This window comes from Aptenodytes patagonicus, chromosome 2 (genome assembly GCF_965638725.1).
Source record: "Aptenodytes patagonicus chromosome 2, bAptPat1.pri.cur, whole genome shotgun sequence".
Taxonomy (NCBI): Eukaryota; Metazoa; Chordata; class Aves; order Sphenisciformes; family Spheniscidae; genus Aptenodytes; species Aptenodytes patagonicus.
In genome coordinates this window covers 99,834,599-99,859,948 of record NC_134950.1, presented here as the reverse complement: position 1 = coordinate 99,859,948, position 25,350 = coordinate 99,834,599, and the positions used below count along the sequence as shown (strand labels likewise).

At 40.2% G+C, this 25,350-nt stretch overlaps 1 protein-coding gene across 5 annotated transcripts in view; it reads right to left on the bottom strand.

The window, feature by feature from the left end:
• PHACTR1 (phosphatase and actin regulator 1) overlaps positions 1-25,350 on the bottom strand; it is a 362,855-nt gene that overhangs the window by 321,759 nt on the left and 15,746 nt on the right. The window contains exons 1-2 of one of the 5 annotated variants that reach the window (XM_076330544.1): positions 2,448-2,700; positions 213-330 (exon numbers count right to left, since the gene is read on the bottom strand). In XM_076330544.1, the coding sequence (XP_076186659.1) occupies positions 213-273 (61 nt within the window). In that variant the 5' untranslated portion in view covers positions 274-330; positions 2,448-2,700. Of the gene's footprint in view, positions 1-212; positions 331-1,573; positions 1,718-2,447; positions 2,701-25,350 lie in introns of those variants that run through there. The other 4 variants (XM_076330547.1, XM_076330545.1, XM_076330546.1 and 1 more) reach the window with 4 other exon arrangements.

Here is a 25,350-nt window from a genome sequence, read left to right as displayed (position 1 = left end):
ATAGCTTTTCCTTATCCTCTGAGAGGGCAGATCAACCCTATCATTACTCTTCTTGTAATCCTTTTTACACCCCATGCATTTTGAAGGCCTTTCCCTATGGCCTCTGTATACTTCAGTAGGTCAGTCACAAGGGCTGGCCCTTCTCTGGCCCTATAGATCTTAACTGTACAGTTAAAATAGTCATTTTCTGAGTAAGTACCAGAGTTTCTTACCTTGAGCTCCTTGACTGTAAAACAGTCTGTGAGCAGACTCGACATCCAAAAAGTAGTCCATTTTGAAGGAACTTTATGTTTGTGTACAATACTCCAGTATGGACAATCAGTCAGATTCCTGGGAAAGATTACAGAGATATCAGACAGAAAAAAGCTGGTGAGTTTCTTTGTGGAAAGAATTGTGTAGGCAGTCACTAAAGTACTTCCTTTGGCATATTAGGGTCAAAGCATTTTCAAATCACTATTCATAGAACTTCGTAAGTATCCTTTTCTATTTTAGGATGTTTGGTTTAAATCCTTGTCTAAAGACATAAAAGAAAAGTCCTACTGCAGTATTAGCAAGATTCCTAGTACCTTCCTAGTACAATCACCTTTATTCTAGCCACAGTCTCTATTTCTTACAATACATACTTAGATTCACCTGCCTGCTACTTTTGCTCTTAAAAAGAAGATCGGAAAAGCTTGGGGCAGGGACCTCCTTTAGCCAGATCCATGGCCAGCACCTCCGAGTAGGCACTACTGTAACAGACTATATTAAAGATAGCATTCGTGCCACTTACGCCAAAACACTGCACTAGAAAGGAAGACACAATATTCTGGATATTTCATTCCACCTAAATGACCAGAAGCCAACCTTGCCTTCCCTCTCCCCTCTTACTGACCAGAAGTAGCAACAGAACATCTCACCATCAGTTTTAAAAGATGTGATAAGAGCAATCATTAGGAAATGGTAGGCTACTCCTAGCACTGCTTCTTAGCTAAGGTTTATATTTTTGGCATTCTTCTGAACCTCGGATCTGTCTAGATCATAGATTACAACTATCCAAGATGTACACTGAATCAGGTTTGCCTCTGCCAGGCAGAGTTCCCGGGTTTATGCACATTATCATGATCCTTCTCCAGCCTTCTTGCTACCTTCTGCATTTTCTTCTACTCTGAACCACTCACAGAAAAAAACAGGATTTTCAGAAAACACACAATCCCATTCTCTCCTCCACACCTCAGTTAGCTACAGCATTGTCGTGGTTTAATAGCATATAATCATAAGCATACAAACAGCTCTGCACAACGTTTATTTTAAGACAGACAGATGAAAATACCTCTAGTCCTTTTCCATGCAAATCTAACAGAAAGGTTTGGGGCAGGGGGTCTGACCCTTGCTTCAAGCAATTCCTTTAATTACGTTGGCAAAAATCAGGAAACCAGGGTTCCAAAGCTTTCCCTTTTTCCTTCGATTTGGTTTTCATCAATCAACATGCAGTCCTTTCTAAAATTCATAAGCCTATCCTGATGAGAAAACTTTTAAAATTCCTCAGCAATTCACTTTACTGTAGCACTCCCAAACCAGAAACGATACTTACTGCAGAATATCAAGAGCTGCCTGGCAGTGGTGTAAGCTCCAGTAGTTTCAAGGAGGGTTTCTTTGATCTTACTAAACGTCCCCAGTGTAAGCAAACAATTTTGATTGTTTGATTGGAACTCTGATGAATAATGCATAACGTCAACTGGACTTCCTTTATCAGATAAAAATGGCCAGGAGATGTTGTTACTTAGCAACAGGAGGTGACACTACGATCATCTGCCCCACTCCCCCTCACCCTTCATACTGAAAAATTAAGCCCCTGGTTCTGATTTGATAAAAACTTTCCCAAGGAAAAAAAAATAAATCTACATCAAGTTTCCTTAAGAATTTGTTTTCACTCTGCTCTTCCTTGTTGCATCTCATATTCTGAGATATTTTTAAGTGTTTCATAATGATGAACTGTAACATTGTGTTTTGTCTAATAATTTGCTTTCAGTAAGTAAAATACCTACTTTCCCCATCATTTACCACAAGGGTAATGAGATTGTTAAATGTTTTGTTATGAATATAATGCAAATAACATCTTGAAGAGATTAATTTATTATCTGGTACTGCTTGTTGGACAAGGCAGACAGAAAAAGCAACACACAAAATGTTCCAGTGATGCTATGAAATATATAGATTATCCAGAAACCTTTTCTATTACAGAATTCCCACTTTAAGTAATTCATTCATTCTTGAAGGAGCTCTAACATCTGATACAAGCATTCTCAAGGAATCATTGCGTTTCTGCTTAAGATGCAGCCTTTTACAAAATACACGATGTAGCTTTTTTCAGGAAATAAATACACATTGATAACAAGCCAAAGCACTGTGAAAGATTTTAAAAATAAATAAATAAATAAAATCAGATGCAGGAGATAAATACTTACCAGTGTTACTGACCTCTTTCCATCCTACTGTCATGGAATAAGACTAAGCAAATGCAACCCAGTCTGTATGCCAGAATGAACAGCTTCTAATTTTCACTTCAACCTCGAAATCAAGAGTACTGAACAGAGAAAGGTGACGGATCTGCTGTTTTATATCATGATGAAATGAAAGCTCTTAGCATAGATCTGAGTAGAGCTGCTTTTTTTTATACTACATTAGCCTGCTAATTTGAGGAAAGTGGAAGGCTTTGTTTTACTGTCTTTTATCTGTTCTCTTTGCTACCCCCACAATTTAATTTGCATTTAAAATTATTCTTATGTCTCCACTGCACTCCAAGGTATGGAGCATTTTCTAATCACGATGAATGTTCAGTGTGGTTTTTGTGCAATGCCACTTTTATTCTGAGCCAGAAACATGGTGAGTAATTATAATTGCCAGCTATTTTCTAGAATGAACTACAGAGTGGTTGTCTGATGCAGTTTCTGATTTTTCCTCCATTTAGCAGCACATTGCAACAAACTACTCAGTCAAAGCATCAGTAAAAACATAAATCAAAAAGCACAGTGTCATGGCATGATAGCTTAAACATGCGTATCCATAGACCATGAAAGCAGAATATGTTTCTACTGAGATATTTTCAGTTATAATTTGCCTTTCCCGAGTTTGAAAGCGGGCTTGGATGGTTAATAAACTGAAATATAGCACAGTTATCTCTTGGTGGCTTCCACTTCATCTAGTTTAGCATTATTGGAGCTGCACATTGTTTGGAATCCTGATGAAGCCAGGCGCTAGGGGCTAACAAGGGCCATGCTATTAAGTTGCACGGGCATCCCTCACAAGAGGACCAGCAGGTCTTAGTGTAGTTCCCCAAAGTCTGATTTTGGAAGTGGATCAGAAATTGAAGAAGGCAGTGATAAAGTGATCCTTTGATAAATTTAGACTCAGAAGTTCTGGCCAAGAGAAGTGTCAGGAAGCAATCAGGCTTAGTCTTCCCGTATTTGCAGATATTCTGCTCAAAAGATCAGGTATAAATGCCCTCTGAAATCCATTGCCACCAGACGTTACTGGTGCTCAAAACTGTGGGTTCTGAAAGGTTAGATATTCATTTCAGTATCAGAAAACTCTATATCAAGTAGCATAGGATTTTTTTGGCTTTTAAGAAGAAACCCAAGAAGATAAATAAACCCTCAGAGTACAGTTTTTTTGGTGCAGGTTAGAAAGTAAGAATCCCTGTGAGCAGATTACTCCATGGGTTTCCACTCTTAAGATTTCTTACATGCTTCTTCAAAGCACCCAGACAGTATCAAAGATAAAGGTGAGCTATATGAACTCCAGGTACAGTCTGGTATGGCTGTTCCTACACTGGCACCCCACTAAATACGGTTGGATTGAGTAGGCGTCTCACGGTGCCACCTTAGTGGTGGATCTGGCTTATGCAAACTGTGTTCCTGTTTTCAGAGGTGTGACAAGCATTTTCATTCCTAAACACAAATGAAAGCAAAAACAAACAGCAAGAACACTGCAAGCCGCCTTCTTTGCATTTTGGAGAGTTGCTAGCACCTTCCTTTTTGCATTTTGGAGAGTTTGTATTTGCCATGGTGACTACTGAAGGTCCCTCCAAGCTGTCCTCTGATAATTATTGGATCCATTATCTTATGGACCAGGGGTCAGTCGCCTGTTTAGCCCAGCTGACTTTCTTCAACAGAAAACCAGAAAAAAGAAGAAAGGCTGGCAACACAGAGATGCAGAGGAAAGATGGAAGACAGGAGAACAGTGTACCTCACTCGCTCCAAGGATCGTATCTGCTTGTTTGCAAGCAATATGGAATACTTTTTATTTTCCTAGGGGCACTGGATCTCCCAGTCAGAAGGAGGCTGAAAAAAATACAACCTTGCATGCTGGAGAATGCTTTATAGCACCTGTCCTTTAGCCTTTAGTGTGTCCTTCTGATCCTCTTTACCATCACCCTTTCAATCTGCATTGTCATCTTCTGCCGTGACCGACAAGCGTAGTCATTGAAATCACCAGCAGCCTCTCTACTGACCATTGCAAGATGATCCATCTTGATACCTTCATCCATCTCAGGGATTTACAGTTCACCTTAAATTATAGTGCAGCAGTTCTGACAGCTGCTAAGAGCGCTCTCTGACTAGGGGGTACTTAGCAACAGGAAAGATAACAGTGCCTTTATATGCTTCTGTGGCATTCATCACCATGAGGGAAATCCTTGCCTGCCTGGTTACAAAGTTTTTAGGATGGTAGTGTGGGCTCAGATTTGACACGCAGTCCAGAGAGAGCTCTACCCTCAGAAAGGGAAATCCATTACCTCCAGTTTAGTGGAAAAGCCTACATGTCTAGAAAAACGTTCAGGTGAAAAAGATCTGTTTTGAGTTAGGTATGATCCCCAGATCGGGCTTCACATATCCTTGAAGCTCACTCTGAAAGTTTCGCACAGCTCTTGAGCTAATGCACAGTGCATTGAGATGTGTACTCTGACTTGGTTTCCAAAGAACAGCAGAGCACCTCAGGGGGCAGGACAGGGAAGGACAGCAGTAGCCAGAACAAGAAACTGTGCTCTCCAGCTCTCTGAACACTTCCCTGTGCTCTGTCAAGCCCTGAAGCCAAACTTGCAAAACCTCTGCTGTTGACTGGACCTCTTATCAGCGCAGATCCCTGTTCAGGGTAACGGGTGGAATGGTTTTGTAACACATACAGATACCCACGGAGGACTAGAGTGAGACTGAACTCCTTGTGAGCTAGACCATAAAACCAACCGACCGACCTCTGCTAAAGAAATACTTGGGAAAAAACTGTCACACTTTGGAAGAATCTGAAGCTGGCATTCCTCATCATGAGCTTAAGTAACCTACTGCATCACATTCGACTTTTTCCCAAATTAAAAAAAGAAAACCAACCAAAAAAAAAACCCCTCAAGAGGAAAATAATTGAACACTTGGCATTTAAAAGGAGTGAGTAGCCTTCTGGTTTTCTAAGTCAGATACATGTAGGCATAGGGCTGGGTTTTTTCCTACCCTGAACTCTCTATTGAGAACATAACTGTTACTGTAATGACTCAGAGCCTTGGAAAAAAAAGTCTGCTGCCGACAAACACTAATATTAACCTGAAAGAAAGTGGGAGAGAGAATGTAATGTGTGACTGAAGAAGTGTAGGCAAGGTGATTATTACAGAGAGTTGTTTCCTGAGGGATACATTCAGAATAAAGAAAGAATATAAAAGTTTAAGCCCCTAAGCTATGAAGAATGGGTTTTTTTGAAATTATAATTATCAGTCTTGTGCTTAGATATATTAAAAAGAGAGGATTGCTAGCAAAATTAGGACACAAATATGTTCTCTATTTCTTATTTGTAATGCAAGACAAATATTATGATGCACACAACGTACAACAAAACACAAAAATATTCAAATGAGGGTTACAGATGCTTTACAGTGATAGAGACGAACATTGACGCTTTCAGAAGTTTCTACAAATTTTCTACAACTCCATCTTGGGGTCCTCAGGCTGAAACCACTTAGGAATTTTAAGAGAGTTGTCCAGAAGAGGCAGCACTCCCAGTGCAGAGGTATTTATTTTTAATGCTTCTGCCATAAAAGTTATCAATATCCAGAAACACTGAAGAGACCATAAAGGTAGCCCTGCTCTTGAAATCAGTGGAAGGTTTGGTTTGGGCTTTCATAGCATCAGGGTCACATTCTTGTTATTTAGCTCCGAAGCAAGAACTGCATGGATTCCAATGCAGAAGAGATGAGCTTGAAAAGAGGCAGCTCCAGCATCCTGTGTCATGAGCAAGAAGTTCAAGAAGTTGCTAGTTGAGAAAGTCTTAAAAGTGCTGTCATGGAGAACAAAGGTTAGCTATCCTGCATAGAAAAAGTCTATTCTAAGATGATATATGGCAGTTTGATACGCCTTCATTTGAGGGAGGAGAGGTTGAAGTCATAATTACATGATAAACATATTAGAGAAGAGAGATTTGGGAGAGCACGTATGTTAAAGCCTAATCCTTCAGTCCTTGTACAGGCAGAAATTCTTCTGCATTAATAGACCTTCGTCATCCTCCTTGATTACACGACCAGATTATTTTTTTTTCTATAACAAACTACGCAGGAATGGAAGAAGAGGAACTTTCCCTAATTCATTCCCAGGCGTGACTTGGTGGAAGTAGAGAAATGCAGAGCTATCTGTGGCAGGGGAAGTGGATGAAACTAGTAAAATAGATCTTTTGGGTAAGCCTTCCTCCATTGCCCCACCAGTACGCAGCAGTTGTGGAGGTGGAGGCATCCCTTTCGGCTTCCTACTCACTTTTGAAGGAATTCTGGCAAAAGAACTTTAAAAGGATTCAAAGGGGCAGCTGGAAACAATGACAGACAGACAACAAAATCATCCATCCTCTGTGCCTTCCTGGGGCTGAGCAGTCACCAGAGCTTGAGCTATCCCCCACCCAAAGGACAGTGCGACTGGCCAAAGATGTAATAGGGAATGCCTTTAATTTGCACTGACACAGGTACCAATGATCTCAGTCTTAACCTTCATTGAAAGAAAAGGAAAACCAGCACAGGGAAACTGGAAACAAATGTATGCTTACAGTCTCCTGATGGCCTTTGAGAAAGTGCACTGATAGTGAATCATTCCTAAATCTGGTTTGAGTTGGTTGCTGGTTTAAATGGGATAAACAATTCTGAAGTAACTGAGCAGCTGGACATAAATACAGTAACATGATTACGTTTGATAAAAATCTAGGAAGTGCAGTCTGGTTAGAACAAAATCAAATGACTTCTTGCCAACTGACTTTATGTAAGGCAAAGACATAACTATGGAGTATTAATGAAGTTACAAGGTGTAGTCCTCAAATAACATGATGAGATTTAATATTCATAGGGCACCGTGCATACATAGATAAATAATGCATATGAATGCCAGTCTCGGAATAATTTACATAAAAATCAGTCTCCTTTCTTGTTTCTACACTGTGCTATCCTCCAAAAATTGCATCAGCTTCTGATACGGTTTTCAAAAGTGTTTGGCCTATAGTTTTTATGATTAACTTCCCTAGGAAGACAGATTAACAATGAGATCTTCAGAAAAAACATCCACCCGTCTTATGTTTCCTACCCTGTGGCTCTGGAGCTACTAGGGAGCTACATCTTTTGCAGTGGGAATATTTATAGGACTTGTAATCAAACGGGTGAATGTTTGACAGAATCATCCAGATACCTTGAGTATTCCTGGACACGTATTACTGTTCCTCACTACTGGAGTTATTCCAAAGTTTGCATGTACCTTTAACTTAGTTTGGACACATGGGGTTTTTATGTGCACAAGTTGGATATTTTTGCGCATTTCAAGTATGTAAGTGTATGCAGGTACATATTGCTGTACTTTCCATACTTTATTGAAGAATTTGATCCTAATGCAGGTCCATGCAATGTCAAAAATGATGAGCAAGATAACAAGCCAGAAGAACCTAATTCTTTCTTAATGATAGTGAGACTGTAGAGCTGTCAAGTTTCTTCTGCCTGGTAGCAAAAGTATGGCCTAAAAGAGGAATATGTATTGCAGCTACGTGTTCCATTAGCATGATGGGGGCTACATTAGTTCTCCTGTATCCTCAGACATGCCTGCTTTCTGCCTACATCCTCCTCCTTTTTCACCATACACTGCAGGCTCGGGAGAGTGCTTAAAACTCTTCATGTTGTTCGTGATTTCAAAGAATTTCTGCTTGCCTTTGAGCAAAACCTCTAGCACCTTCCGTAGGAATTTGTAGGACTAAGACCAAATTTGCATTCCACCGTGGAACAGCTAATGCAGATCCTCTCCTCCAGTTTCTTCAGCTTGACAGAAGATCAGGTCTTTTAACAGAACACCAGACTGGAGATGGTTTCTAAAAAACATCAGCCGAGGACAGGTCCAGTGTTTTATGTGGGTTGCACTTATTTTCAGTCAACCCCACTGAGAAGAAAAATAATTCATTTATTCTGTTGCCCAAGTTTCACTAATTATTAGAGACACTACAGTCACATTAGTGAGGTGTATCCCCATGAACTGATGGAACAGCATGTAGAGGCAGACTGCAAATAATTGCCCTGACAAATGACATTTCACAGTCTATGGGTGGTCTTCTCAAAATAACATTCAATGTTTGCTCAGTGCCCCCCAGGTTGATAAGTAATTTTAATAAAACATTGTCTTCGGGAGAATGAAGAAAAAAGGCACTTGTGGCACAGCCGAGAAGTTAGATTTTTAAAACAAATTTCATTTCACAGGTGCTTGTTTAAAAACTTACTAAAATTCAGTGGAAAGTCCGGTGAATTTAGACTAGACTCAGTAAGTACAGTGCCTCAGTTTCGTTCCTTACGGGGCAGATCCTTCTCTTATGGACTACCTTCAGAAACACTGAAAGTTATAACATTAAGCCACCTGATTAACTCTCATGTGCATCTTGTGTAGTAGTCATTTCTGAACCATTTACAGTTTTTAGTTAGCAAAACTAGCAAGTATCCCTTGTGTGGCACACATACCATCCACACAAAATTTCCAGGGACCTGAATGCCAGCAAACCGCACAGCTGGCATCCTACTCCTGGTCACGCTTGGCATGAATGATAGTTTTAACATTGGATGGCCGCAGACTTAGATCACGTGCTGAGATATGCGACTCACACCTCTTAGCTTTTTGACGTGATCATGTGGGAACTCATAGTATAACTATAAATCCAGGGCTTGCTTCCTGTTGATTTCCAATATTCAAGCCAAGTGAATGTTGAAGCGAGCAAATGGAAAAGCCTGGTCTGACAACCCGGTCACACCAGTTCTATTGTAATTGGGGTGTGCACAGCAGTAATTGCAGGACATGGTTTTCCTTGGGTTACTACTGCAGCAGATTTACAGATACTGCTCAGGAGGAGGGGCTGCGGTGGTAGCTCCCATGTTGCACAACGGAAGGAAATGTGAAGCTCAGAGCAGCTGTGGAATTACAGCCCTGAAGCTACAAAGATGCGTGTTTTGTAGAGGTCAGTGTCTCTGCAGAGAGGTGAAGGTGTTGCCTGGTCCGTTAATGTAGCCCCACTGCATTTTTTTGAGAAATATGACTTTAATATTTCCCCCTCCCCTATAAAAGACTCCCAGGGTAATAATAACAATAAAAAACCCTCCCCCCAATGTTTTCTTTTTAAGCACATCAAGCATCAGAAAAGCTGTCATTTCAGACCAACTTCTGCCCATCCCTATGGCAACTAATGGAAGCATTTAATACTATATATACAAAATGTAATTTGCTCCCCCACCATCTCTAGTTATACTCTTTTTTTTATGCTAAAATTGCTCCATGACGCCTACAATGTTTGGAAAATGCTTCTGAAGTGACATGCATCAGAGGTTCAACGTCACTGAAAAAAGCTTAAGTGACCAATTAAAAAATATTGATTTTGAAAAAGCAGTTGAGGAAATTAGCAAAGGCCAAAAATATCTTGTCTGAACAGTCATATTTGTAGTGTTGGAATGCCCAGTATTAAAACTAACAATGTCTTCAGAAAAGAAGGGGGGAGAGGAGAAATCAGGCACTGATGATCAAACCAGCAGAAGTGGCAGTATTTAATATCTTCGCAAGCTGCAATCAGCGATTCCTGTCATAGAAAGAACTTTAAAAGCTACGAAGCAGTCTGTGGAAATCCTTCCTCTGCCTAGCCCCTTATAGCTTGAGAAGTTACTTAAAGTCAGCTTGAGCTCGGGGCTTAAAATATTAAAATGAAAATAATGAAAAGATAAAAGTAATACGGATTTTTTTTAATCTCCTTTTCAGAAGGGAGAGATGTAGAGTATTCATTGCTTACAGCTCTGTGTTATGAAGCTTCTGTAACAGAGAACACACTTACAGTTATTATTTGGCTGTCCAGATCATCTGCCTTCCTGTTCTCTATTCCTTACATCTTTTATCTATACCTGTTCCAAAGAGCTGTACCATACAGTAAAAAGCATTATTAAATATAAGCATACTAGGAAATAACTTTTTTCTGTTATCCCCTTTGAAGTGGTCAAACGTGCACAAAAAGCATCTCAGTTTCAAGTAGGCCAGATTTAAAGAAATATATAAAGATATTTTTATAGTATGTAAACATATAAATCCACATATATGTTTTAATATATATTTTTTAAAAAAAAACAAGTGAGACAAGCAAGAGAGCTATTGTGTGATAATACAACATCTTTGTCATTGTTATAACAATAGCAGAAACTCCCAGGTTATCAGAATGTCTCCCAGGTATCTCAAGTAGGGATTTCAAGTGTGAAAGGGGTTCACTGCATTAAACTCAAGAGATAGTGTAGCTCTGCCATTGCCTGAATTCTTATATTGCTTATTAGAGTATGGTGCTCTGCAAACAGAAGGCCTTGTAACAATCACCAGTCAGCAAGGACAGGTATCGCCTACAAACTAGGTTGAGTAGCTTTTAGTAGGCTTAGAGAAAACATGAAAAGTTACGCAGAATTTTGTGCCTCTTAGAGATGCCCAGCATGGGCAAGAAAGAGAGAAGTACCAACTAACTTAGGAGAATGTTTTTTAAGTATTTCTTTTGGGGTGTACAAAGGAAACTCAACTTTTGCAGCAGAGGTGAGTGGGCACAGCACCATTGCAATGGTGACTGAAGCCAGACAGTGCCAGCTGCTTCCTCTAAATCATCTTTCTTGCACCTTCCTTGTGCTAGTCCTCTAGCAGGAATAGACCATTGGCAAATACCTATAGCCTCCTAACATGGTTCAGTGAGATGAAGGTCTAACCAGGTACCTTTCCAGCAAAGGAACCACATAGAAAACTAAAGTTAAGAGGAATTAACCATGCCTTTGCAAGGTCCGTCCCTGAAATATTGTCTGTCTGGAACTACAAGTGGTGGGTAGATGGAAATAGCAATGTGCCGAAAAGGAGTAGGACAGAGTCTAGAGGAAGGAGGAGACAATTGCTGTATGGAGTGAATATTGCAGCATGCTATAAAAGAGCTGGCTGTAACCCTGTGATATGGGGTATTTCACGTATTTCGTATTTGGCTTGTATTTTTGGCTTGTGTAGGTACAGGAATATAAGCAGCTCAATCCAAGCTATGTAATGCATGCAGATAAAACCAGTCGCTATTTAAATCAGGTCCTAAACTGAAATTCTCTGACTGTGGCAAGGATTTGGTATTCAAGACGTTTTAGTATTAGGGTAAAAAGGGCTTCTGCCAGCAAGCCATGTAAGAAACACACTTTGTCACAGAGTTCCATGAACAACTTCCCACAAAATCATCCAACAAAAAGTTTCTCATCAGGGCTAGACCAGGGGGACAACTGGAGCTCTAACTGGGCCACCACCCCTCCTCCTGCTCCAGGTTCTCACACCTGAGGAGGTACTTCAGCTGGGAAGCTATTCTCCCTGGGCTCTGTATGTAGTCAGCAGCCAACAAAAAACAATTACCCCAGAGGTTACTTCAGAGTAATCCTGCCTCGCTTTCCTCACTGCTTTATGAAGAGCCCGCAGAAATGACCTCTCCGTGAGAATCCTCCTTTTCACCCTTCAAGCCCAAAGCGGCTCTTCATTTGTTCCTATGCTGGCTCAACATCCATGGCTCACAGAGAGGCTTCAGTGGGTCTCGTAACAAATGAGTATGAGTTGCCTGGCTGTCGAAATAAGGGAGAATGCACTGTACTTGGTTTAGCTTGAAAATGGGATATGGTGTATGACTAATTAAAGTGTCCCAAACCAGAGGGACTAGTTGGACAGTATCTATAGCAGCTCTCTATTGTATATGACAGGCTCCTTTAGCCAGATGCTGGCACTACTGAAATCAATCTGTGTTTTACACCCGTCTTCCGCAAGCCCACTGGTTGACCCCATGTGAATAGTGCACATTGGGAGATATTAACATTTTTTAGTTATGTGAACTTTCACTACTAGGCTGTAATTTTCCTTTCAATGCCTGGAGCCTATGAGAAAACGCAATTTGCTGGAAACAATTGTAAAAGCCTGAGGAGGTGAGGACTGGAACACACAAATAGTGTGTGTTTAATAAGAGAGAGATGTAGCGTGCTCTCCAGGAAAAGGATTACTGGAGAAGGAAAAAGTCTTTGAAGGCAGTACTTAATGCAGAATTGCAGTCTAAATGACAAACAGCATAGTGGGATAGATCAATAAAAGGACAGCAAACAACAACAACAAAAGCACAGATTCACAGAAATACAAGACAGAAGGGGACCTCGAGAAATTATCTAATCCCTGTGCACCGAGGCAAAATTAACCTCACCAAGCTCATTCTTCACTGACGTTTCTCTAACCTACACTTTAAAACCTCCCTTGAAAGACAGCATAACCTCCCTGGTAGGCCTTTCTAGTGTTACAATACCCTTAGGGTTATAATTTCTTTTCTTAAAATCTCCCAATTTCTCTGCTGCAAATTGAACTTTTCTTTCCCCTTTTCCTCTGGTGCATGTCATGAATAATTGAGCAAGATGGTGTAACTAGAATGTCTCACGTAGAAATAATGTATTCGGTTACTTTGCTGAAGGGAGAATTATAGTCCTCTGTAGGTGACTAGAAAGCCACCATGATATTCTGAAATGTGAGAACCTGTGAAGAACACAGTTGACCATTTTCTTCTTGACGAAGAAACACATTTGAGATGCTTAAAATAAATACTTGTCTAGCCCCTCAAGCACTCTGCTGTTCAAGCCCTGTCTGTCTTCTGCAAAGGTTTTTTTACTAAGTTTTGTCACCTCAGAAAAAGATGCTGTTTAGTTAATTTATTTAATAATCCATTGGACTTCCCAATTGTCTGGAGAATTGTGACAAAGCTAGATATTGTCATTATTGGTAAAAAAAATCTATTTGTCATTACTGTTCCAATAAGATGTTCTTCCATTTTCACATCCATGACTTCTTTACTTTTACAACTCGTATGTATTTCTGTAATAAATAAATTCCTGTCATCTAGTCACAGACTTCTCACCATCTTCTCTCTCTGAGGACATCTATCACCATCACTTTGATTTGTTCCTTTAAGTCATATTCACGAAGTGAACCTGGGCTAGGGCAATGGTAAGTCCGAGATTCAGCAGCTGACTCCAAAGGGATAAGATAGAAGGGCTCGGAGATGATAGGCAATCACAGTGGAAAGACCCACCCTCCCCCCCTAAAAAAAGATAATTTATTCAAGAGTAACCACAGCAATGTATATTCAGGCTGGACTGGCTAATAAATACTCTGAGCAGGATAAAAGCTAAAACTTGGCAAGTGAAAAACAGAGTGGCTTGAGCTCCTCCCCCCATGCAAGGCAACAGCAAATGCTGCTGATCCTGAGAGCGGCAGCCACGAGCCCTGTGGGTGCTGGGTCTCTTCTGCCACAGAAGCTGGGCTTGCATCTCCACTGCCACTGGAGGAATTGGAGGGGCTGGGGCAGCAACTGCTGCTTCTGGGAGGGACTGAAACTCCCTGGCAATAGCTGCTTGGCAAAGCAAACAACTGAAAGAGAGCTCTGTAGCCGCTGCTGTTATACGGGCTCCCTTCCTCCCCGGCAGTCTGCTTCGCTACGAAGCCTTGCCTAAACCTAGAGCTGGCTGTGAGAAGGAGCCCAGTCATGACCTGGGGTTGAGAAGATCAAACATCCAAGATGTAATTAACTGAATGGATTCCTTCTACCGTGATTAGAAGGGACAGCTCCATCCATCCCGGCTGCATTTTATTCCTCAATTCATTGCAGATCTGGATTTTGCTGAGAGATTCAGCTAAGCACTGTGTATGTCTGCTTTAAACAATCTCCAGGAAATAAATAATTTACAATTATTTGTGCTATTCCACTACTATTCTTCTTCTTCTTCATAATTTGCCTTTCTGAGTCCCTAATGCCCATAGTCATAGCTGAAAAGTTCCACTGTGGCAGGCAGTGAAGAAATAATCCCTGCCTGAAAGAATTTACCATCTAAATATTTTCTCGTTGAAATCAGTAGCAAAAGCTGCTGGGAGACGGGCCTCCTTGCTCCATGAAAGAAAACAGGGGAATAACAAAGAGAGCATGAGAAAAGGGACAGACCAATACCTTTAGTGGACACCTGCTGTGTCTTGCCGTTGTTTTAACTCACAGGCACAATACACAAGTGCTCCCTATATTTCAGTAAGGTATAACCACACTGTATTTCTTCCTTAGGTGACCATGTGCCATTTCCCCCCCTTCCCAAGACTTCCTTCATTGCCGCTGCTCTTCTGGGATTAATTTTTTTTACATTTCATCTTTTCTGCAAATTTTCAGTTTCTATTGCTCCTCCATGCGCAAAGACCCAACCACATGAGATTCAGGAGACTAACTTTTGATGATAAGAAGGGGCAAAAAAATTTGTCAACGTAAAGGCAAGCAGCATAAACAGCAGAGCGAGCTATTTCCTCCAGGACGTAGCTGTTCCGGCTCCAGCACACAGAGCGGCACCCTAATTACAGGCAGGACAATGTCTTTCAAGTCTTGATCTCTGCCACACATCAACCTCTGCTTTAGAGCAGGGGTTGGCAGCTATGACATGGGTGCCAGACAGGGTATCTAAAAAGATGCTGCAAAGGGAGCAATGGCACTGAGAGAGGCATCTTTAGGAGGCAGCCATCACCAGCTTCTGGCTCCCAAACCAGATGCCATTGACGTGCTGAACGGCATTTAAGTTTCGTGTGTTTCCACTAGCACATATGCAATCTAACTTGAAAAAGGAGAATAGAAACCAGACCATTCTCTGTCTGATCTATGTCTTGGAAGTCTCTAAATGAGGCTAGGAAATATTGGGAGAGATCGTGAAATACAGATTCAAGTAAATAATTGGAGAGGTGTGGCCCCTAGGAACTGGATAAGATGGAGAAATGAAATAAATAGATCCATGAAATAAATAGAGAAAGCAGAACTGTTCCCATCTGAAATATTTGTAGCATAAAGGGAATACATATATACACAGAGATGCACACACATATAGAAAAGCACATAAAACAAGTTTAGGTGATAGGTTAAAACTGTTTCTCCTTTCTGCACAGTTTGTTCATCTCCAGTGGATGTAGACCCCCTATGAAATGGTGAAATAGCTGCCCTGACACACACAGACTTGCTAAAGCTGCAGAAGTGTGCTTTTTACTCAGCTAGCTTAGGAAAAAAGTACTCTTTTTCTCTAGTCGTTCTCTGGCAAAGTGCAGTATATCTAATTTTGTTAAATTCCAAAACAGACTGTGCACCAAAGTACTTGTAGGTGTAAAGTAGAATGTCAAGGATGAGTCAAAGATTAATACCTAAATTATAGAGTGTGAAATGGGAATTACAGTCTTAAATATCACGTTAAGAACTAGGAAGTATTTACCTAGTCTAAAGTACTACTTGCATTATAATAGGCAAAATGCTATTCCCTTTAGTTAAAGGGGATTCTTCAATAGTCCCAGGCTTGAGCAGGAGGACTGCATAGGATGGAGTGGCAATTCGATGGCAGACTTTTACAAACTTCAGCAGAACTGTTATTCGTGCAGCACTCACTTAAGTATAAGGCTATGCTTCAGTCATACCTACTTCCACTGTTCTGCAGAACAAGGATGAATTTAAGACTGTACTTAGGTACTTAGAATAACAGATGCTTGACTAGTTTTTTTCCTTCAAACATATTGCTTCTTCCATTATTGCACTGTAAGATTGTCAAGCAAGAAGTTTTCCACTTTCACTAATCTGCCCCTTCAGTTACCTCATTGTCCTGTTTTTCATCCATCCTTACAAAGCTTGCTTTTGCTTTCTTAAAAATAACCCTAAAAATAACTTGGCTACCTTAGCAGTAGTCTTAACAAACAAAAAACCCTATGTGATACTGTCAGTGCTTCCTGCTTTCTCATTTTCACCTTTTGCCTCTTATATTTGTCAACTCTTTGTGGCAGGACCACTTTTTTCCTGTGTGCATACAGTCCTGTAAACATACCTGAAGCTTTTAGATGCTCTGTTTAAAAAATAAATAAAGACATAAATAGAGCATAAAAGATTAGAGTTTTAATCAGCTTGTTAATTTCTCACTGTCATTAAGCACAACACCTGGTGAAGGTCCGAAGATTTTTTTTTTTTTAAAACACAGCTGAAGAGATACTAATGATGCCTCATTTGATTCATAGGCTAACACATGGAAGTGATTTTAGCAACACTCAGAAACAAGTTTCAGCTGCTTCTCAGAGCTTTACCAACTAACTTCTGGTTTAGTAATCAGTGCCCAGCAAGTCCAGCACTGCTCAAACCACATGGTTCAGCGACTGATACTTTGCACTGCTCATTAGCTGCTGACAAACAGGATACAAAAATAAAACTTTGGGAAGCAGACTTAAATAGACTTGTGAATTGGTTATAGAGAACCCTGCCAAAAAGTGATTTTATTTTTATTATAAAGGAAAGAAAGTTCATCAGTGAAATAGTTCCAGAGACCAGACTTTTGAAGAACTTGCATTTTTATCAGTTAAAAATACTGAATAGCTACACACACACTTACTTTTAGTAGAATCCATTAAATATCACTTCTTAACATCAGCCAGCTCAGACTCACGGTACCCCAAAGTATCCATTTCCTATTTTAGCATCTTCAACAAGTCTTTAAGATGACTTTTGCTCTATACTTTACCATTTAGTCCTCTACTTAGCAGAACATAATTGCTAAAGAAGGTAACCAGAAACAACAGAGACAAGAAATGTACATTGTCCTTGTGCTTCCCAGAAATCCTTGATAAAGTCAGGACTGTGTTTACAGCAGAAGGCCCAAGCTCTCCTTCAAGCAGGTTTTCCTCTATAGTCTATCTTGTTTTCCTTCTAGCAATTTCTTATACTATGGAGACTCAGGCACTTATTTTGCTGTCTCTTAATGCAACTCACTTCATCTAATATGTGGATGGGTCAGAGAAATAGCCCTCTATCTCCAGAGAGAATTCTACTGCCCAAATCTCTACTATAAAGACTGGAAAAGTGACTAAAACTGAATTGGCACTCGGTACGTGTAAATGAAATAGAGAAAGTAAAGTTAGTTGAATGCCTGTAAGGATGCAGGCTGCTGCATTTTGAATATACTAAAATCCAGAATAGTTATGAGAGCCCTGGCAAAGGAAGGTATTGCAATTCTGTGAACTTCAAGATATAGAAGCTTTCATCATCAGTCCAAACATGTTTTGCTGAGCACTGGTCTATGATTTCACTAATCAACCTAGCATATCTATCCATCACTGTGCTTGGTGATGTGTGTGATAGTCAGTCCTATAAAGCCTGATAGAACAAACATTGTATTATAGAACAGAATCGCTGTGGTTGAGTAATCTAATGGCAGCAGCAGAGATGGTCACTAATTTAATTTTTGGGATTCTGCTTTAAGCCTATGCCACAGTCACCCCTGACTATCTCACAAACAAGACAATTCACAGAATAATATTCCTAGGAAATAATGCAGCAATAATGAAAGCTCAATTTTTTTTTTTGTGACTGTGCCAACTGCAAGCACGTAAATGGTATCATAGCCTGTCAGCATCTTACTGAGGGAGCAGTCCACAGAGAGAGCTAAAGAAGATGAAGGTATTCAAGGTTTATTGAGGTGTTGCACTAAATGGTGGTAAGATAGCCTCACTAATATGAACTGTCATGTTGAAAGGAGGATTTTGCAAAATCTCTGTGGCTAATTTCAATTCTATTATTTTCAGATACAGGAAGGAGATTGAAACACCAACTAACTAAGAAAAAGAACATGGGCTGGAATCCAATGTTAGTAGTTATATTTCAACAGAAGTGTCAAGGGAAGCTTGCATCTCTGAAAGAGGTCAAAGTCACTAAGAAAAATTTCAGCCTGTGAGAAATTCTTGCATAAAAAGTGACAGAAATTACTCCTGCTGAAATTTTCTGAAATGGAAAGGGACACTGTGAAACAATTAGGCTGATTAACTTTATGTGAAGTGTGGCTTCTAGTAAGATTTGGAGAAAACAAAGTGTAGCTGTATCATAAAAAATGCCCATAATAAAGGACCAGAGAGAAGACCTTTAGCCCTATTCTTGTGTCTGTAAGTAGGAAGCACGAGAGATCTCCCAAACTACTAGAACTGCAAGGGAATTCACATGCCCTTTCAGGCAGATACAGATGTGAATATGTGAATGTAGGCATCATTTTCCTTCATGTGAGCTGATCCCCCTCTTTAGGTAGACCCATAGGAGGACTGTAGTGAAGTAGCAATTCACTCTACTTTTTGGCTTTAGCTATGACATGCAGGAAAATTTGTTGTTCATCTGCAGCAAGTGTATTTGTAAATGGGCCCTATCTTTTTTAGTAACAGGGAAAAAACCCTACTAGGATTTTAAACCTGAGAATTTTATGTGACTGTGTATGCCTCCTTCCTTCTACCCCCAAAATACCAAGGTTGGCAAACTGGGACAAAACTTCAGACAAGTATTCAGAGAGTCATGTGGAAACCCATTTTGGCATTAAAAGAAGAGTATACCTAAGAGCCATTAGCAAAAGCTTGCCTCTGCTGGTAACTCTCAGTATACGTTTGGAGTAGTTAAATTAACCTTCAGGACAGGACTTCTGGACCTGACTTTTTAAGTACAAATATTCAAGCACTGAATATCTTATTTCCCCCCCTTCTCTTTTTGCCCTTCTGCTTCCTTTTTAGCATGCTCTCATCAAGCCATCCGCTTCCTGTCTGCCATAAAAGGAGAGCTCCAGATGGGTAAGGGACTGCTTCAGATGATTTGCCATGTTAAAAAGAAGAAGAAAATGTTACTAGACTGTTTCTAGTAATGGAAAATTTGATTTCTTGGGCATAAAGCAAAAGCAAAAGCATGATGAAGAGTATTAAAAAGGAGAAACGATTTCCAGTATCTCATACTCTGATGAAACAAACCCCAAAGTTCAGAGAATGCTAGTTACGTATAATCGGAAAGAAAACAGCAATGAGAACATAAAAATAAAAGTGGATAGAGTCCATGTTAATCACAATAGAAACCTGAAAAAAGATCTGTGGTCTAAGTGCATCTCAGATTTTGTATTTAGTTATAGAAACTGATCTGTTACTGGAGTGGCACTGTTGACTTGCTTCAGAATAACAAAGGAGGAACAGAACCAGAGAGAATTATATGCATTTCGCTTCCCTGACTCTGAGTTTGGGCTACATACTGCTTAATTTCATTTTGGTCTGAAAAATATATTAGTGTCTGGAAACGTATTGCCATTTATAAAAGCCTCCTTTGCTTCTGTTATCAGCAGAGTAGGTTATCCCTACTTTTTAGCTAACAAGTATTTTTGCTGCATAAAGGATGCTGGGACTTGATTCAAAACTTGTTCTCTTTTCCACTATATCATGCTGGTCTGTGACAGCTCTCTATTAAATGTCCCTGTTTCATAGGATTCATCTTGGTAACACCAACATGCAAGGGAGATATATAGCCGAGTGGATTCCTTCAAATCTGTTATTAAAACAGCCCATACCAAATGTTTGAAGTTTTAGGTAATTATTTCAATATTTGTTACATTGTTGTTATGATAATGACTAAGAACATATTCAATAACTTCACTGTTTGACAAACACACCGTTTTAAATTGAATGTTGCTTATTTTTAAATAAGATGTCATAAAATATGCATACAATGTCTCTATTACCAATATTACTGCAGCACAACTCTTCTGGTTCTCCCCTTCTTACTCTAAATTCTTGCTTGATGTTACTGAGAAGCATCAATACTTGTACAAAGGCTGATTAGCATGCAGTGACTCGATACACATGTTGGAAGGCAGAACTAACTGAAATTTCCAGCATACTACTAGATTATGCATTTCTCTGTGCATGCAAAAAGACATACTTGTTCACGTAACTCTGATACTTCTGTCAACATCTGTTCACAGAAGTGGCTGTTGGCATGCACTTACCTGTGAATCACTATGCAAATATATGCAACTGCAGTGAAAGAAGTCCCTAGAAGATTTGAACAAACCCATTTACTTTTTGCAGAGTTAAAATTTTGAGGTGACTGACAGGTCCATTGTCACAGCCCTTATGGAAGCTGGTTGCCTGCTTTTTCCACCGATAAAGCAGAATATTATTTGAGTACAAGAAGCATTACAGTGAACACAGCAATTCCCAATTCTGGTAACATTTTGCTTGATCCTGTTTCATTGCAGAATGGTAAGGTATGTCCTCAAGGGAATCAGGCCTGGACAATGAAGGTGATATGAAGTGAAAGTGATATTGCCATTTACCAGAAAGGACAGATCCTCTATTGGTAGACACTGTTCAGAACACCATAGAAGAATCCTATAAAGAAACCTTTATTAAAATCAATTCTTCATTTATACTCATGGAGACATGCAAAAGACAAATCGGTGTGGTCAAACTGATGTTCTCTTGGCTGGTTGTTAGTGGTGCTGGTCAGATGCTCGTGATGAAGGCCCAACCAGGATAGTCCTGACTGAGGCAGATATCATGCTGCTCCTTAAACGAAATGCAATACTTTCTACTGTCTGCCTGATCAGTCTGGGCTAGACTGTTTAGAACAAGAGGCATTACTGAAGGTATTCCTTTCAACAGTGACCTTCTCAGGTATCAACCCCTTCCTGCAGCTGTTCCGGGAGCCACGCATGTTAGCAGGCGAGTTTGAGGCTGGAGTGAAAGCTTTATTTGTTATTCCATTCCCTCACTTGACATAGGAGGAGAAAGAACTGGTGTACTATATTCTGCAGCTGCCTACCTCCAGGGTTTTGGTAGCTCATACAGGTAGAGAGGCAAGAGGTCAACAGACACATGGTTTTTACTACATCTTCCTCCCCTTCACAGTGCATGCAACATAAAGCACGATTTCTTTTCCTGCCTCTCATCTTTACCATGATTACAGCAGCCAAAGTGAAGAGGGAAATTCTACAATTTACTTTGAGACATGGAGGGAGATGTGCTGAATCAACAGTAACACACAGAATTCCATGCCTTAAAATGCTACGTGACAATTGCAGACCAAAGAGCGAGCAATTCCTTAATCCCCACCTCTGCTTTATCTTTAAAACTTTAATTTTTTCATTTAACACTCTCTGCATACCTCCAAGTAACCTTTTTCCCTATCTCAAAACAGGTAAACAATTCTACCCCTCTCAATTTTAGGAATAAATATTATTCAATGTGAAGGGCTGCTAGCATGGATCCTAGCTTTTCAGGACAAATGTTAAAAGCTTTAAACAACCTGTTTAGAGATACTGTTTGATAATGAGTCAGCTGCTTCTACACTGCATGCTGTACAATAAGCACAAGTAATCTTGCCCGCCAGTCATGCACTGTCAAACCACAGGGGGCTAAAGCAGTAGCTTAAGACACAGGCTTAAGCAAAGGCAGCCCCCTGCTTTAAAAAGCAGATTAAGCATGCAACAGATGCTTTGTGATAATTTATGAATAGTATATGCTGACCTGGTTTTTATGATGTTGATTGTATGATTACGTTGGTTTGATTTAATTAGAAGGCACAGGCAAAGCCTGAAATACTTGGTAAATATAAGCTGCCCACTGATAAACAACCTTAGGTCAGATTGCAATAAAACCTGAGTTCTCAACTGTGGAGAGCCTATTTCTGGGCTCCAGCCAAGCTGCTAGAATTTCTTTGGTCAGTTTGGAGACTAAGATTAAAACAACTCCAGTGACTACGCAAAGGGTCCACAAGCAATATGCTAAAAAGCCAAGTAGATTGTCATAGAGGTTCAACTGGTGAAGGCTGAAGGGAACTTGTATCACCCTGTCCCCATGACATGTTGGAAAAAAAAATCTTCTGGTAAGATAAAACACCTAAAGTCAATTTTCCCCACTTGTTTTCCTCTCTATTGCTCATATTGTTTTAAGACCTTTGCAAGCTCAGGATAAATTGTACGTGCCCACAATCTGAGCTTGAGGGACTCCTGATTGAGTCCTTGGCTCTGAGGGTGTGGAAATCATACCGTTCTGCAGCAAGTAAAGACACTAACCCTTGCATGAAGGGGCTGAGCTCAGAGGCACCAGATGTAGCTAGCTCTAGTTGTTATAAATAGCAGCTTAAAGTTTCATGATTAAAATAATCTGCCCCTCACATACGGAAACTTTGAATGCATTCATACAACGTGAAATAGTAACATGAGTTGATTTCCTTGCTGTTGATCTGTTATTGCAGAAGACTTGCCTATAGACCACCTGGGGAAACCTGCACGGGGGCAGGAAGGAGGGACTCATGGTTCCTCTGGTTGCATTCACTCCTTCCCACTGGGGAGATGACGTTCTACTGTGGCATAACATAACATTTTGATCTGGTCGCCTGGACAGGGACCTGTTAGGACGTGATGAGGTTTGACATCCCTCATAGCTGGGCTTCTATGTGAAACAGCCTATGCGTGGGGCAGGGAAGTGGATATAGGCAAAGAAGAAAATTAATTACGTGCCCAGGTAAGTAAGTTCCTCTTTGGTATGCAACTGGGAGGCACACTCAGACTCACAAACCCAGAAGTACCCTGGGTCCCATAACAAAGAGGAAGGCAGTGGAGTACATCATACGGAAAAGTTCCCGGCCAGTTCAATGGGGTCAGGATTTCCCCTGGGAACTCTTGATATTTCTGCTATTGCTTCTTCTAGCTGACCTCATCACAAGGTACTTTTGCCTGCATAGTGATGTTCAGTCTCCCACAGTCAGTGAACATGTACCCCTTCTACATGTCAGAAATTCAACCTTCAGCTTTATCCAGACTTCCGTGTTCATCGCTGCATTAGTACATGACAAATAGCTCCATTTAAACATTTTCTTGCTCTGCCATCACAGACTGATATCTTAACTGCTGACACCGACACACTGCCTATCTTGCTGCTCTGCTCACTCGTGAGTTATCCATTTGCTGGGGATAACCTCTCTAAGCCAGTATATACCCTGACATTTGAAGGATTATGCAGGGCAGTAGGTTATAGAGGTAAAGTGTTATTAATGTTTCCTGCAACATCCAGATCATAGCTGGACAAAATTTTTGTCTGAAACATCAAGCGAGAAAGATTCTATATAGAATTACAGAAATAATTTTTTGAATTTGGATCAATTTTACCAAAGTGTTTCTTCTTAGAAATAGCCATCATTGGGCTGGGCTAGGGGGGCTGGGGGAAACACACGACAAACCAACCTGAAAAAGTAAAAACACTGTACTCTAACATTTTTGATAGTGATGTATTTTGCTTTTCAAGCGCAAAACAACTTTTCCATTTGAAATGACTTTCAAAATGTATTTAAAAATTATTCAGAAAGCTCAAACTGAAAACACCACTCTGTTTCAGACCAATCAAGATACTTCTTCACCACAAGTGATTCTTTTTAGTTCTTAATTCTGTGAATTTTTGTTTAAATATTCATCAGCTCAAATCAAAATTACTTCTTTATTTTCCTATGACTGTCAGCAAATCATGCAACCCTTCTTCACATTCAGCTGTAATCCTGGACCCAATTTAAAAGAATATTTAAACTTAGTCTCAGAATTAAGGGCTTGTTAATTATGTGTTCAGGTTCTGCACTGAATAGCTATGAATGCCAGGTATGCTGAACTGCCAAGCTTAGCAAGGCCTCCACAACCCTCCTTTCTCCTCTTCAGATTTTCCAAATAGGATTTTTCTTCATTGCTCAGTGGAAAAAAGAATGACTGTTTTAGAAATTATGAGAAGATTCATACATTTCAAAGATGCTGTTCCTGACCTTTTGATCATCAGAGAGAGAAAATAAAGCACCATCTGCAAAATTCTGTATTTGGAGATAACGTGAGTTCTCTTGGGCACCTGAAGGGTTCTTCCCCTCCCGTCTTCCCAAACAGATACTATTTATTGATCTAAAGACACAGAAACAAGGACTGAGTAAAAAACAACAGAAAGGAAATTAAAAGAAGGGACACCGTTCTTACAGAAGGCACCTGACCAATGAAGTTACCATTAATCCCCCTTCCCCCTCCTGTCTTACTCTACACAAATAGAATAAGCAATCAAATTCACACTGAAGTCCAGTTCTTCTTTCTTCTGTAGTTCAAACATGTTTTGGAACAGATTAGGCTCCATTTGTATATACATATATTAAAAAAGAACACATTTCAATTAAAAAAAGACACATTTCAAGCTGCTTGTATTTTATACATACACATACATTTCACACATCAGGGGAAAAAGCATGCAAAACCAACCACAAGCAGTTAAGTTAACAAACTCCTAGCACCCTTCCTTTGTTCAGCTCCCACAAATTGCTGCTGCTGGTGGGTGTAAGTCTTTTGAACTTCTTGAAAGCAACAAAGAGAAAAATGCAGATCAATGTGTTTAACCACGTACTTTCCTGGGCTGCAGGCAGAACTGCTCTTGACTTCAAGAGGAGCAATATGCACACGTCCAAGGACATGCTGGTGAGCAGCTCACAGCATTCCCCGGGGCTTCTCTGTTTATTCTGTATTTATTTATCGGTTTCAGTGGGACACTTGTATCCACAGTATGCGAGTGCCTCAGACATCACTCAGTTTACTTTCCTCATCAGCAGGAGGAAGAGAAGTACCGTGAGCTTTGCTCTCTGGGTTGGAAGTTGAGATGAGTTGGTGTGACCAGAGGGACGCTGGAGACTTTGCCCACCCCTCCGCATGAGGGGAATTGCCTCTCTGTCAGAGGTGCCGGTTGTACTCCTCATAACCATCCTAGCCTCTAAACACCATGAAATACAACTGTCTTGTTAACTTCTTGTGAGGCCATACCTTCTACAGATAGCGAAAAGCTGGTCTAATGCTTCCTAACAATATTGACAGACACAGTTATAATGAAATATTTCCAAGCTATTGCATGGCCAGAAAAAGAAAGGAAACTACTGTTGCTAAGACTGCAGTATAGAAGCTTTCCAATATTTTAGACA